At 38.6% G+C, this 15,590-nt stretch overlaps 2 protein-coding genes across 5 annotated transcripts in view; one reads left to right on the top strand and one right to left on the bottom strand.

Moving 5' to 3' along the window:
* Window positions 1-15,590, top strand: part of pipox (pipecolic acid oxidase) — a 1,053,392-nt gene that overhangs the window by 717,161 nt on the left and 320,641 nt on the right. The window lies entirely within an intron of this gene.
* sez6b (seizure related 6 homolog b) overlaps window positions 5,363-15,590 on the bottom strand; it is a 234,389-nt gene continuing 224,161 nt past the window's right edge. The window contains exons 13-19 of the mRNA XM_046072890.1: window positions 13,856-14,050; window positions 9,581-9,616; window positions 9,195-9,303; window positions 8,229-8,328; window positions 6,749-6,757; window positions 5,874-5,915; window positions 5,363-5,742 (exon numbers count right to left, since the gene is read on the bottom strand). Coding sequence (XP_045928846.1) covers window positions 5,886-5,915; window positions 6,749-6,757; window positions 8,229-8,328; window positions 9,195-9,303; window positions 9,581-9,616; window positions 13,856-14,050 — 479 coding nt within the window. The 3' untranslated portion in view covers window positions 5,363-5,742; window positions 5,874-5,885. The remainder of the gene's footprint in view (window positions 5,743-5,873; window positions 5,916-6,748; window positions 6,758-8,228; window positions 8,329-9,194; window positions 9,304-9,580; window positions 9,617-13,855; window positions 14,051-15,590) is intronic.

Below are 15,590 nucleotides of genomic sequence, written 5' to 3'. Positions count from 1 at the left end.
TGATCAGGACATGTCGTTTAAGTCTCACATTAAGCAAATTTCAAGGACCGCCTTTTTTCACCTACGTAAGAAAGGCGAAAATCAGGAACATCCTGTCTACAAATGATGCAGAAAAACTAGTCCATGCATTTGTTACTTCTAGGCTGGATTACTGCAATTCCTTATTATTTGGCTGCTCGAAAAAGTCCATTAAGACTCAGCTGATCCAGAATGCTGCAGCTCGTGTTCTGACAGGAACCAGGAAAAGAGATCATATTTCTCCTGTCTTAGCTTCTCTGCATTGGCTTCCAGTAAAATCCAGAATAGAATTTAAAATCATTCTTCTTACCTACAAAGCTCTTAATGGTCAGGCACCATCTTATCTTAAAGAGCTCATAGTACCTTACTACCCCACCAGAGCACTGCGCTCCCAGAATGCAGGGTTACTTGTGGTTCCTAGAGTCTCCAAAAGTAGACTAGGAGCCAGAGCATTCAGCTATCAAGCTCCTCTCCTGTGGAACCAGGTTCCAGTTTGGGTTCAGGAGGCAGACACCATCTCCACATTTAAGAGTAGGCTTAAGACTTTCCTCTTTGATAAAGCTTATAGTTAGGGCTGACTCAGGTGAGTCCTGAAATAAATAGGGTAGAAAATGCAATGCAAGATTAAAACAGACAAAAATATTAAAACACACACATAAATAAAAACATTTACAAAATAAGTAATTAATAAATAAAGTTGAAGATTACAACGGAAAATAATTAAATAAGGTGATTATTACAACGGTGAATAAGTGAAGAAGCTTATTAAATAGATATATACATTCATGTCTCCTTGTATAATTTAATTACTGCCTACATTTATTTATTTACTTTATTTTTTTGATCGGATGCTTATTTATTTATTGAGTATTTATTTATTTCTGTATTTATTTCTGAATTTGTCAGTATCAGTCCTCCATAGCGGCGCTCCCATTGCAGTGAACTGAAAAAAGACACTGGCCTCCGTAAAAAATGCTTTGGTGGACATTAAGGCAGTGCTTGAAACAATGGTAGCCACACAAAATATTGATACTTTGGGCCAAATTTGGACATTTTCACTTTGGGTTGTACTCACTTTTATTGCCAGCGGTTTAGACATTAATGGCTGTGTGATGTGTTATTTGAGTGGACAGCAAATTTACACTGTTATACAAGCTGTACACTCACTAATTTACATTGTAGCAAAGTGTCATTTCTTCAGTGTTGTCACATGAAAAGATATAATCAAATATTAACACAAATGTGAGGGGGGTACTCACTTTTGTGAGATTCTGTAAGTCACAGCAATAGTAAAACACAGTCTGCTTAAACTACTACCACACAAACAATGTTGTCATGTTTTTATTGAACACACTGTGTAAACATTCACAGTGCAGGGAAAAAGTATTTGAACCCCTAGGCTAATGACTTCTCCATAACCTTTAACCTATGTATGTGTGTATGAATTTCTGTGGGTAAGATCTTGACCCTGAGTCTGTATTAAAAGTTTTTGATTTGATTTTATTACCTAATTTGTCAGGTAGAGTGTCTTCTATTGATCATTAGTGTTTAAGGAATTAGTTCAGAAAACAATTGCAATCACAAACACTGACTTTTATAATTAAAAGTTAATTTCAACTGTAGTCATGTTCAATCTCAAGCCATTCTGTTCTAAACTGTGTCTTACAAACTAAATTTCCGATAACTAATTTCATCAATAGATCACTTATGTCACTGATTCTACACTCACTGGCCCCTGTATTTTACTATATACTTTCATCAAGGTGTTGGAAACACCCCTCAGAGACTTTGGCCCATATTGACATGATAGCATCACACAGTTGCTGCAGATTTGTCGGCTGCACATCCATGATGTGAATCTCCCGTTCCACCACTTCTCGAAGGTGCTCTATTGGATTGAGATCTGGTGACCGTAGAGGCCATTGGAGTCTAGGGAACTCTTTGTCATGTTCAAGAAACCAACTTGAGATGATCTGAGCTTTGTGACATGGTGCGTTATCCTGCTGTAGGTAGCCATCAGAAGATGGGTACACTGTGGTTATAAAGGGATGGACATGGTCAGCAACAATACTCATGGAGGCTGTCGTGTTTAAAGAGGTCATATTATGCTCATTTTCAGGTGCAAAATCTTATTTAGGGGTTGTACCAGTACAGGTTTACATGGTTTCATTTTCAAAAAACACCATATTTTTTGTCAGCACATTGCTGCAGCTCCTCTTTTCACCCTGTGTGTTGCTTTGTTTTAGCTATGGAGTGATGCATCTTACCTCTTCAAGATCTTTTTTGGGAGTTGCACATGTGCAGTTCCTAGTTAAGGACTACTAGCCAATCAGAAGCAGAGTAGGGTGGGTCCTGAAAAGCGGTAAACATGGCTTTGGTTTAGCAATATATGTTCCCCTTACCAGCTCAGAAACATGGACTGGAGCGAGAGTTTCAGAGTGGTGAGTTATTAATCTGTACCAAATATATCTTTCATCCATAAAGTTTTAAAGAGGTGGTATTATGCCGTCACAAAGAACAAAAGGAAAGGACTGGACTACAATCGAGCTGTTTTCAGGCACTTCAGAGCACAGTTTTCTGTGGGAGATGGGAACTCCCTTTGGGCTGGACTTTGGGCTTTTTCACTTTGCAAACCTGTTACATGCACAAAAAAGGTAAATAACTCAATAAAGGAAAGGGGAAAAGCCAAACAGCATAATATGACCTCTTTAAACGATGCTCAATTCGTATTAAGGGGCCCAATGTGTGCCAAGAAAATATTCCCCACACTATTACACCACCGCCACCAGCCTGAACCATTGATACATGGCAGGATGGATCCATGCTTTCATGCTGTTAATGCCAAATTCTGACCCTACCATCTGAATGTCACAGCTGAAATCGTGACTCATCATTGTAGCCTCAGTTTCCTGTTTTTAGCTGACAGGAGTGGCACCCGGTTTCAGCCCATCTGCTTCAAGGTTGGACGTGTTGTGCATTCAGAGATGGTATTCTGCATACCTTGGTTGTAACGAGTGGTTATTTGAGGTACTGTTGCCTTTCTGTCATCTGGAACCAGTCTGCCCATTCTCTTCTGACCTCTGACATCAACAAGGCATTTTCATCCACACAACTGCCGCTCACTGGATATTTTCTCTTTTTCGGACCTTTCTCTGTAAACCCCGCAAGTTGTCTTGACCATGTCTACATGCCTAAATGCACTGAGTTGCTGCCATGTGATTGGCTGAATAGCTATTTGTGTTAACAAGCAATTGAACAAGTGCACCTAATAAAGTGGCTGGAGAGTGTACATACCATAAGCATAACAAATTGGAATTTTTGCAATACTAATAGCCTTACACAATCAAATGGACACCAACCATTCATTGAGCTACAATCCAAACAAGGAGACCAGTGATTTAGCAAATCAGACACTTTTTTCTGAACAATAACCTTTATTGAAGATGTTTGTGAAGTAGCTTAATCAGTACTTTATGTACAATGAATCAAAAATAGGTTGATTATCATCATTGCCGCCACACCAGCTTGCATGGATACATATTATCGTAGGACAATATATATTTTATGTTTGAACGGCAGCAATGATCCAAATTTTGACACAACTGGCAAACAGGCAATGGAAATATGGAAACAGTTTACCTCAGTGTGCATTTTCCTTTTGCTTCATAGAAAGTTTAACACATGGGTTGTCATTAAAAGTATTAAATTCAATTTGTAATGCTAAACTGATGCTGATAAACTCAGGAGAAATCAAAATATATTTGTATTTAATTCTGCATGTTACATATGAATGTATGAAATTTGCCTTCTAAAATATAACCTGAAATGATGATCCCCATCTTTAATGATCCTCATGGGTAATGGATGTTGTTTATGGGGTAACGCTTATTTATTTATAATCTTAATTTATATGTTAACACTGCTTTTAAAGAAAGGGTTCAACATTCTGGGAAATATGGTTATTTCCATATATTTATGGTTGTCTTTCTGAGATTGAGATGGGAAGACCGATACCAATTTTAAGTGTGTGTTAAGTACAGGGCTGAAGTCAGGGTGGGGTTAGCCTAGCTTAGCATAAACACTGGAAGCAGGGGGAAACAGCTAGCATGGCTGTGTTCAAAATGTAAAGAAAAACACTACCAACACCTTTACCCACTCGAAGCAAACGAATTGTGCAACATTGCCTTAGCAAGCTAATATGTAGCCTGTTTGATATTAAACATGGTAAATAACCTACAATATTCTCCAACAGTTTGCATGACTTTGCTTCAAGCAGGGCTTAATTTCTGTATCTATAATCTTGAAGAAAGGAACATCAAAAACTATAATAATGATCTTGTTCTCTGCAGGCATTCTTTACACCTGGTACTTACATTAGGGTCTATAAGGTAGCCTCTGGTATAGTATGCAAGGTTCAACAGGCAACATTCACACACCTATTTAGGTTCAACATCTTGCTCAAGGAGACTTCAACATGCAGGCTGCAGGAGCCGGGGATCAAACCATCAGCCTTCACGTTACTGAACGACACGCTCACGCTCCTGAGCCACTATATTGTCAGTTACTCTGCAAATCACTACGTGGCGCCCTCATTTGCATAGTGTTTGGCTAAACAATTGTTATGCTCAAGTACAATTTAACAAGACACAGCATGTATTTTAACCGACCAAAGGTGTAGGTGTTTTTGAACTATGCTCTATGTTTCCTGCTTTCAGTGTTTATGCTAAGCTAGGCTAGCCATGTCCAGCTGCATACTTTAAGGAGACCTATTAAACTGCTTTTCCAGTCCTATATTGTAGTTCTGTGATTCCTGTATGGCAGCTTTGCATGATTCAAAGTTCCAAAAAATATTTTATTTTCTTATACTATTCTTATTCTTCATGTAGGGCTTCATTTCAGCCTCTGTGTGATACAAGCTGCAAATAATCCTGTGTGTAAGGCCCCTCCTCTCAAAGCACACTGTGTTCTGATTGGCCAAGACCTGAAGCATGTTACCAGGCTGTTGTTGCTGGGCAGAACCGTTGCTGGGCTGTTGCTATGCCCATATATGGAACACCAGCTCCTTCTGGCTCCATATTATGTAGAATGGAGCTGTTGGTAGAAAAAGCAGTTCAAAACAGAGCGTTCAGAACAGGAGGAAATCTGAGGTTTTTGCTTTTAAATACTTGAACCTCATTTTTTGAAGCTTTGGCCATGTTTAACATGAACATCCAACATTGTAACATTGTAGATAAGTCATAAAATATGGAAAAGCATAGTAGGTCTCCTTTAACATACAGACATGAGAATAAATCAAACTTCTCATCTCACTCCAGTATTTAAGAGCCTTTTATTTAAGGCACATTCTGATTTATTATCTCAGAAGGTTGCATCAATTCAAAGAGCAACATTTTTGGTCATACTGATGAAAGCAAATGCAGTTGTTGTACATTTGTAAGATCTTACTCTTATTAGACATCCCAAAAATCCATAAGCATGATTCTTTAAATTGCGGCAAGAGACATACAGTGTATAATGTACATAACATGTGTGTTATGTGCACTTAATGGTACTATCTTAGCATTGATTCCCTCTGCTTTCTGAGATGGTGCGTAGCTCTGAAAGTCCTCAGGATGTGAGCACAGGATTAAAAACTGTACAGACTGCTGCTGCTGAACCGTTACTGTTGAAGAGCTAGAAAAATAATCCGGTGGCCCAGCCTTTCCAGGGGTGGTGTGGTGTCCTCTGTTGGGTAAATAAAGGGAGGCTCATATTCAGAGAACAGGGTGGGGGTGTCAAGGAAGTCACCAAAGGTGTGATTGTGACAGACATTGAAAAGGCCAGCAGGCTTATTATTTGTCCATACTGAAACACACATGCTGGCGTCTTCAGATTGAAACCTCGTATTCTCTTGTTTCCTGTGAAGAGAATGGAAACATGAGGTTACAGGGAGACGGTTGACTAACGTTGTCTTTAACTCCAAAACAGACTACCATCAGACAACCAAACCTAATTTACATTCTAGTGAATTAAATTCTGTTGAAATTGACCTATTACTCATTTTGTGAGGGAGATTCATGCTCATTAAAACCATGTTGGAAACAATGTCTATGACAATGTATTGGGGCAACTGTCAATACTGCAAGCTACAATGGTACGCACAGCATGATACACTATTGTCAGAGGTCTCAAAAGGGGAATACTGATGTCCAAGAAATCAAGGTCATTTATTTGTCATTTTACAAGATAGAGTTGCACAATGAAATGTAACTTGTAGCTACATACACATAAAACATATATAAATATTTAACTGCATAATAGAATAAAATAAAATAATATATACAGTTATTTACCTATACACATTTTGCGTGTTTTAAATTTGCATCTCGGACAATGTAAACAGCAGCAACAAGACAACAGTGTTGATAACATGGGGACTGTGTAAACATACATACAATGATCACTGACTTTTATTTGAATAAAAAAAATAGGGTGTACTATGAATTGCTGCAATAAAATTTAATCAGAAATATAGAATATGAAGGACATGTGTCCTATTTTCTTTCAAACAAGCAGTAAAACACCGGAAGTGACTGAGAAAGTTAAATTAGGTAATAAGGCTATTGTTGTGTTTTCTTTGTGTCAACACATTCCCATGAAAAGACCAAATACCATGACACTTGAGTTTATGCAGTTCCTTTCAATATGTACTGTTTCTCACGTCTCAGCATTCAGGATTGGACTAACTCACCTCATTGTTCTTCAGGATTGCCAGCATGGAAGAAGAAAAAGAAACTCATCACAGAAAGAATGTCATTGGTTGGAATGACGCTGTATCTTATTAATGATTATACTATATACTATAGTACAAGAGGGTAACTTAGGTATTTTTCAACATGGACCCCCATGTTTTTGTGCATGAAGACACATTTTCAGCATTTTTACATTTTCATTACAACATTTTCTTAACAGTAAACATGGGCTGGGACGGAATCCTTGCAAGTACGTCCCCTTAATGCTTGTTTTTGCCACTGACCGACTCAGGTTATTGATATCTGTGTCTGAAAACATTATGTAAAGAATGCCTACAGAGTCAGACCTTTTTTTTAAAGAGTAAGATTATTTTTGTTTAACTAGAAACAGTCGCTATATCGCTCTCATCAAACCTACCAGACTCCATTGACAGAAACAGTAATTTTACCTCTCTGGTCTACCGCTGCCTCAATCAGTAATTTGTTTGTGTTATTCTGTGACTTTGGCATTTTTCACCCTTTAAAACACCAAAATCACACAATAACACAAAAGATTGATGTACATGTGTCTACAAAAGGCATGTGTCATTACTGTGCTCCTCCTCAAACATTTTATCTTGGAATTTAAGTCCTGGATATTTTAATGTTATAGTAATAAAATGTCTAAGCTATTTTGATGACTAACCTGGAATCTATTGTAAGCAGATATACTGTCTCAAATGAGACTTTCACAGAGCTAAATGCTACTGTTGCTGGTCCTTCTTGATACCTCTTTTCCTCCCTCTGTCTCATGGGGATTTTGGTACACATGTGAAAATGTCAAACACTGGAAAATTTCCACAACTAAAAAGCAGTTATTCTGACAGCAAAATAAGCTTTCTGCTGGGCACCAAGGCTAAATTATCAAATGCCCCAGAGCTGGAGAATTCTGTTGTGCACCTATTAACCCTTCCAGTTTCGGTGCCCTCTCTGCATTGTGTATGTAGCCAATTTTCTCACCAAGTACAAAGCACACAACAGAATCAGCATGGCCCCAGGTTCACTGTGTGTCAGTTAGCTGTGGTAATTTGATTAAACACAACTTTATTTAGGAACTTTATTTTGTGAACACATTATAAAGTAATATAGTCAATCTTGAAACTGGATTTTGACACAGCACCCTTCAACAAGACAGGGCCGCATCATTGGAGAACAACGCAGAATCCTAACCATACCCTGATATCTGTGTCAGGTTATGGTTATTAATTAAACCTAACCACATATTTTACATTAGTGGTATCTGTGAAATTTAGGGGGCGAAATTCCCTAACAAATTTTAATTAATTATATAACCAAAAACCACTTGATGCACAGTAACCTTGGGATTTTAGTGTCAGAGGAGGAGGGGTGGGGGTAGAACACCCTGCACCCAGTTGAAAATTCCTATCAAAAAAACATGCATATGCAAACGATTTCACAGTGTGACATGTGTGGACTCACTGTTGTCTCATAAATGGAGTTGTCAAACGTATTTTCCCCAGTGATGTTTTCATATGGTAAGCTGGAGGACGGGGAGAGCCGTGTTGGCTTCCTCTGAACCCTGAGCACAGACAGAGAATGCTTTACACCTGATCAGAAATGTATGTTTAACAATATTATGTAGGAAGTCATTACCATCCTGGAATAATGCATTGATGTAGTGAATACAACTAACTTCAAGACAAATAATTAGTAGACTGTACCTTTTTAACTCTTGCTGATGTTAATGATGCCAGAGACATTTTACAGAGGAGACACGCCACTCAGTCACATCCTCAATACAACTCTAACGCCAAAGGTGGCAGTTATCCTACCCCTCCCACTAAAAAGCCAAAAGCCGTCTGCTGTTAACAGCCAAAGCGGGAAACATATTTCAGCCAATCGTGTGGTTCCACTGACGTAAGGGTCTGTTGTACTTCTACTACGCATGTGTCACTACTACCACGCATGAGCAGTAGAAGTATAACCGGTCAGGAAAAACACTTTTTAAACATAACTTTGTGGCAAAGTCATCAAACTTTTTCAGCGATTTTTATTAGATTTTACTGCTGATTCTGTTCATGTAGTTTTTGTGTCCCCCCATTCATTCAGATAGGAGCCTGGTCTTGTTAGTCCTAAATAACTGCCCAGAGGCATTGCCAAGATGGCCGCTGAGTGGCATGACTTGTCTATAGGGACTTTGACTATGCTCACCCACTAACTGTCAGTTGTTTGATGCTGCAGGTAGCACACAGTGGAATACAGTAAGAGTGCAGTGCATTTATGGCATGCCTCTTATCTTATTATATCTATCACATATTTACTTTATTGCTGGTACATATAATTTTTGTTTTTCTTCGATTGTATCAGTGACAAAGAGTAGTTGAGGCGACAGTTATATATATAAAGGTCAATATTTTCCCTTCTTCACTGATCAATCAAACCTACTTTGAGAAATAGAGGTAGATCCCAATGATGATGATGAAGAGGAGGATGACGGGGACGAAGACAGCAAATGCTACTTGGCCCCCTTCCATTCTTAGGATTGCAGTGGACACTATTGGAGAAAGAGAGAGGACATGTAATGTATGTGCTTGCCATGTTTCATTACTCTCAGCAGAATTGAACGCATTAGAAACCAATTAGCTAACTTTAAATGGGCAAAATGAAGTGAGGTTGTTTTTTGCAATTGCTGAAGACACGTTGGGGATACTTCCTAAAGGTTTTCTTTCAGCAGCAACACAGGAAATATTGTAGCACAAATATACATTAGAATCTTTTATGCTCATGCAGACTCAAGGTGCAGGTAAAATTAACTTATTAGCCTAACTTACCATCTAATCTGTGCTCATCATATTCCGTTGGGTGGGCTGAGGAGAATACAGTAGCAATGTTAAATATGGTTTTCCCATTGGCTTAATGAATAAAAAACCAAAACATAAAAACAAAGCAATAAACAGGCTTCCCAGAGCTCAGTTTAAAACATTTACCAGCTCAATTTATTCTAACTTCGTCTGTCTGACCAGTTTGCAAGGATCACATTTCAACAAACTTTATGCCCTTGACTTGTTGAATGACATGATGTCAAAATGTGAGCAATGTGCACAAACACAAACACACATCTGTAGGTGTTAAATGTTTCTTCAGTGAGCTGATGGAGTTCTATTTGTACCCCATTCCTGAAAGCACAGGAAAAGAATACAGTAATTACATTTGAGCAAACAAAGTATTTTCTTTTCTCAACCCATTGATTTACGCATTTGCTACTACTTATATAACTGCACAATGATAACAGGAAGTTTGTGGAGTTTGGTTTCATACCTTGTTTAGCAAACCTTTATTACATCCCAATTTAAAAGCTAATTTTGCAAGTCAAGAAAGTCGTGGTCAAATAGCTTCCATGTGTAGATGATATGATGAAAGAACCAAGACTTGGATTAAACACATCAGGTGAGACACATCTGTCCTTTGAACATAGCAAGTAACAAGCAAGCAATAAACGTTATCTAGCATTACAGTGTTAACACATTGGTGACTTATATTGTGCGATATGAGAGATGTAGTTCTTTGAGCAGTTTTACATAAAATAAAATTTTATTTTTTACAACAATCTGCGACTTTCTTGATGGACAAAATTATCTTTAAAATTTACAAACATCATGTGTTTAATTCAGGGCACAATAAAAACGGAATCAAAAAACGTGTTGCCTCTCACCACTGACTCGGCTACTGGTCAAATGTTTTTCCGAAATAAGGTCCCATGTGGCGGAAGCGGAAGGGAGGGACTAATGCTCTCTATATAGTACAGACAAAAACTCACACCTACGTAGGTGTATAAAACAGTATAAATTATTACCTATGGGTGTGGTGTACCTTACCTTTCCCAGTGCTTCCCTACTACTACTACTAATAATAATAATTAATACTATCCAGCCGATGGGGGGCAAAACAGCTAATCAGAAACTACCTGCTCCACTTTTTTAATTGGCTGGAATTTTGGTACATAAGGTTATTGTGCACTTATTTAGATTTTAGCAAATACCTAAATACATGCCTTGAGTACAAAAAAGATATTGTTTGCTCAAATTAAATATTTCTTTGCATGTATTATAGTTTATATGCTTGCAAGAAATCCCATTACATGCTCAGGAAATAGGCATTAATATAACATCACAAGTCAGTCAGTTCATTATTTTGGGGATGCCCAGCAGGTGGTAGGGCTGTCGCGATAACTGCAAAAATTGAAATACCGCTACCGCGCTATTGATCAAGCCTTTCATGGAGGATAGCAAGCACTGCAACAACCGCAATGTTCATACTGTACACTTCAGGGCATGTTAAATTAATAAAAGAGTGCTTCAAAAGTTCCGTAACGGTTCAAGGATGGATCTCCATGGGCTGTGTGTGACCCGACTTCAAACTCTGAAGCTGTAAGTGTTTTGTGCTGTTTTACTGTTTATTTGAAAGGTTAGCTGACTTGGCGTTAGCATATTGCGTGGCTAATGTGGCTAGCACGCTCGGTAATTTTGGACTAACATTGTGATCCTGAAGGATAGTCCAGAGAAACTCTGGACAGTATGGCTCATTTGAAGCTCACAAACTAAGGCGTGTGTCGGAAGCCTGCAGCTGTTTTTCATGTTGCTTTCTGGGGAAATTTTGTTATAACGTTACTAGCGCAGTGATTAGTTGTGGACAGCCATTCTGCTTCACACCGGCACGTGTGTGCGCGCGCTTTGCTGCGGTATGTAAATTGACTTGATAGGTGCCTTGAAGATAATGATATAGCTACGTCTGAAAAGAACACGGTCAAACTACAAAAATCACTTTACTTGCCAATGTTGTTGACTAGCACGCCGCAGCTAGCTTGCTCAGACCATGAAGCTCCTGCTAGTGGCTCGCTGTGCAGTGAGGTGACAGACACAGACACTCTTACTCTGCTATATGGCACCAAATTACTTCATTGATGACAAATGTGATAATACCGCATACCTGACCCCTAACATATTGCCACGGTGGAAATTACTTCACCGCGACAGCCCTAGCAGGTGGGCTGTGAATCCTCAGAGAAATCTCTGCTAAAATCACATTACAAATACACTCTTCACTAGCACCCTGACAGGTATCTCACCTGGTCTGATTGTTTGTCTAATGTTTTCTTACAGCGCCCTGTCTCCCTTAGGTGCTTTGATCAGGGTGCAGGCTTAAACTAAAGGCCACTCTTTTGTTATTTCAGCCACTAGATTGGAACAACCTTCTTTAAAGTGTCAGAACAACCAAATTAGGACAAAAAACTTTCCTCTCCAGCCTTTCACTGTGACTGATGTGTTTATCTTGCTTTTTTGAAACATGCTCGGTCTTCTGTGTTTAGCTCGTTTCAAACTGTCAAAGTCTTCTGGTGAAGGCACTAAATAATGCAGAAGATTTAAGGGATCATGTGAATGTTGAGAGCTCAAGATAATGCTGCGTTCCTGCAAAATATTTTCACTAAAGCCAAACATGAACTTAACAGATCATGTAATCATCATCACGTAATATTCTTCTAATTTCTTCTTTGAAGATGTTGAAGATGTTGGTACAATGAGTATTGTAATATTTCATTTGTTTCACTTTGCCTGCAGATGTTTGACAGATTATCAATAGTATATGTCATGAACATACCTTAACCAAGTTGTTTTTATGCCTAAACCTAACAAAGCCTGGAAAACATTGTTTGTGAAACAGCTGAATTGTTGAATCTTTTGATTTGAATCTTTTGACTATCTGTAGGCGGACTTTCCAAATAAAGTTTAACCTTTTAAAATATTTAGGGTTCACACAAGTTACTTGTGTTTATCAAGACCGCTTTAATGAACTTTCATTGTTCTATATATGGTTTAACAAGAGCAAGAGATCTTGGATTTCTGAAACAAAAGGTAGAAAACTAGGCCGGGGGTTTAATTGTGAATATAGAATTTAGCCATGAAAATTGTTCACTTCATTAATCAGACACAATGAAATTAAGAAATACTGTATCAAGATCTTGACAGTTTGCACCACATCACAGTGAAAAAAAGACGAGGAATGAATTTGTTCTGCTTATTGCAAACATTTCAAAGATCAGCAACATCTACATAGTTCACAATGAAATAATCTTCTTGATTTCAGGTAAATTATAATTATAAGAATATACCTTGAAGTTGCTGGGATGTATAAGGAACAAGGAGAATGTGTGTCAGTGGCAACTGCAGCAGATTAATGCTGGCAGCTCTGACAGTATAGCCCTTTATAAAAAATAAAAATAAAATAAATGGTCTTTTGTAAAAAGCTGACACCAAGAAGTGCGCTGCTGTGCATCAACATTCTGAGTGCAACTGGCAGAGCAGCAAGGGGACAGCTGAGTACAAAGACCAAGATGAGATGTTCATTCTGAATGCATTCAGCCAAGCAAAAGCAGGCAAATGCCCCAGGATCCCACAGGTTAACCTGGCCATGCATTTAAAAGTTCACACCTGTCATCTGGTGGCATTCAAAAGAACAAGTAGCAGACACTATGGAAGCAAAGAAAGACCATAAGGATTTTTATTTTGTAAGCGAGTAAATACTGTAAATCTATAATTGTGAAATTTTATTTACAAATAAAATCTCAATAATTACATTAAAATAGCACTGCTTTTATAATATGTTTTACTTTGGAAACCATCCATCTGGATTTATATTGTTTCAATTATCCTCCTTTAAGAAGGTCATTTTAAGTTTGAGTTTATCTTAACATTTCAAAGGTATTGATTCACTAGTGGTATTCAGTTGCTTTTAAAGTTCAAAATATTATGGCCTTTTCTGCTTCCATAGGCACTTTTAATTCATAATATGAAAGACTCTTCAACCAGTTAAATGACTTAGCTAGATCTGCCACACAGATTTAACCAGCAGAGTTTATATATAAAAAAGTATGAACTGATTCAACAATTTATTGGCACATTTATGTATATGTTTATTAATCTTGTTATTTAGGATGTTGTATTTTTCATGGTCTTAAATTAGATCTTTATAAGAAACACACTTTTAAGGACCCTTGAATAACTGAAGTTGACCTGAAAATGTAGAAAAGGCATCAGGCTGCAGTTCCTTACCCTTGCAGACAGGTGGCAGCCCACTCCACTGGGATGGGTGTCCAGGGACACAGTGGAGAACAGGCTCACCCAGCAGCTGGTGGCCTGTCAGGCAGGAGTAGTGGAGGGTCTCTCCAGCCTGGAAATGGAGCTTGTTGGAGCTGGGGATCCCATAGGTGGGGGTTCCTGGGTGACTGCAGGATTCAAAAGTCTCAGCTGGAGATAAAATGGGAGAAACACTTCAGATTGACTGGAAACATAATCCATTACAGATTATGCTGATGTTTTGTCAGATATGATAATGTTCTATTAATATCAGTGGGACCAGTGGAGGATGGTACTAATGTCCAGACTGCCATCAAATTAACTATTCATGGTCTGCCGCGAATGACCATCTTTCATTTTTTCTGATAGCACCATCAAGCTAAAATGTCCACTTCAAGAAATTTCAAAATCTAATGAGCAGACTGCCCAGAGGATAAATATAGGCTCAATTAAGGATCAATAAGATTTTGAGCTTATAAAATGATGGTCAGTCAAACACTGTGGGCGCTTATCACCCACTGTAAACAGGTGGAAACACTCCTGAGAAATCAAAAAAAGGCTGTTGATAGAATTCAGAATATCTTAAAATGTGTGCACAAATTCTATCAGCGGTAGGTTACACAAACACACACATTTAAGTTACAAGACATTACTCTGGAAGCAGGGTCAGACATTGCACTTTTTAATTGTGTGCATGCCTACTTTAACACCTTCCCTCTACATACAGTGGGTGTGATCGGCTATTGTGTGTTTTGGAAAGTTACAAAAATTGTCGGTCATAGCATCTGCCACCTGAAAGTGGGTTGCAGACACTGACAATCTGACAAGCACTTTGTTCAGAGCACACTGACACCTTTAAAATCATCAGTCCTGAACCTGAACTCAGCTTTGCTGAACTGCACGTCAAAATATATCTAGACATCTAGGTTAAATATAGCAATGGAAAAGCTGTCGAAACAATGGCATGATGGCTAGATGTCTAAAAACCAAGCTTATCAATCACATTTAGCTCAGTTTTAACCACTTACATTACATTACATTTACATTTACTCATTTGGCAGACGCTTTTATCCAAAGCGACTTACATTTGAGGAACAACATACAAGCATCAACAGAGCATAACTGACAATACATACTAGTAAGAGCAGCAATAAATACTAGTAAGAGCTCACAGTACATATCACATCAATGGGGTGGATACCTAGGGAAGGAGGTGAGAGTTAACAAAAAGTGCAATCAAAACAAAAAGTGCAATCAATATAAGATCATTGTAGGGGATAGAAGAAGAAGAAGAGCACAGGAAGTGCATGTTAGAGGTTAGGAGTTAGAGGTGTTATAAGAGGAAGTGTTCTCGGAAGAGATGAGTTTTCAAGAGCTTCTTGAAGTTAGAGAGGGACGCCCCTGCTCTGATGGCGTGTGGTAGCTCGTTCCACCATCGTGGTGTCTCAGATGAGAATAGCCGGGACTGGGATTGCTTTGTTTGAAGGGATGGCAGAGCCAGGCGGCGTTCGTTGGAGGAGCGTAGTGGCCGAGAAGGAACGTAAGTTTGTATTATGGAGTTTAGGTAGATGGGTGCAGACCCAGTAGTCACTCTGTATGCAAGCATTAGTGACTTGAATTTGATTCTGGAGGCCACGGGGAGCCAGTGGAGGTCACTGAGTAATGGAGTGACATGAGTCCTTTTGGGCTGATCAAAAACCAGACGCGCTGC

This window comes from Micropterus dolomieu, linkage group LG17 (genome assembly GCF_021292245.1).
Source record: "Micropterus dolomieu isolate WLL.071019.BEF.003 ecotype Adirondacks linkage group LG17, ASM2129224v1, whole genome shotgun sequence".
NCBI lineage: Eukaryota > Metazoa > Chordata > Actinopteri > Centrarchiformes > Centrarchidae > Micropterus > Micropterus dolomieu.
Note: the sequence above shows the minus strand (reverse complement) of the source record. Positions and strands in the feature narration are given on the sequence as shown.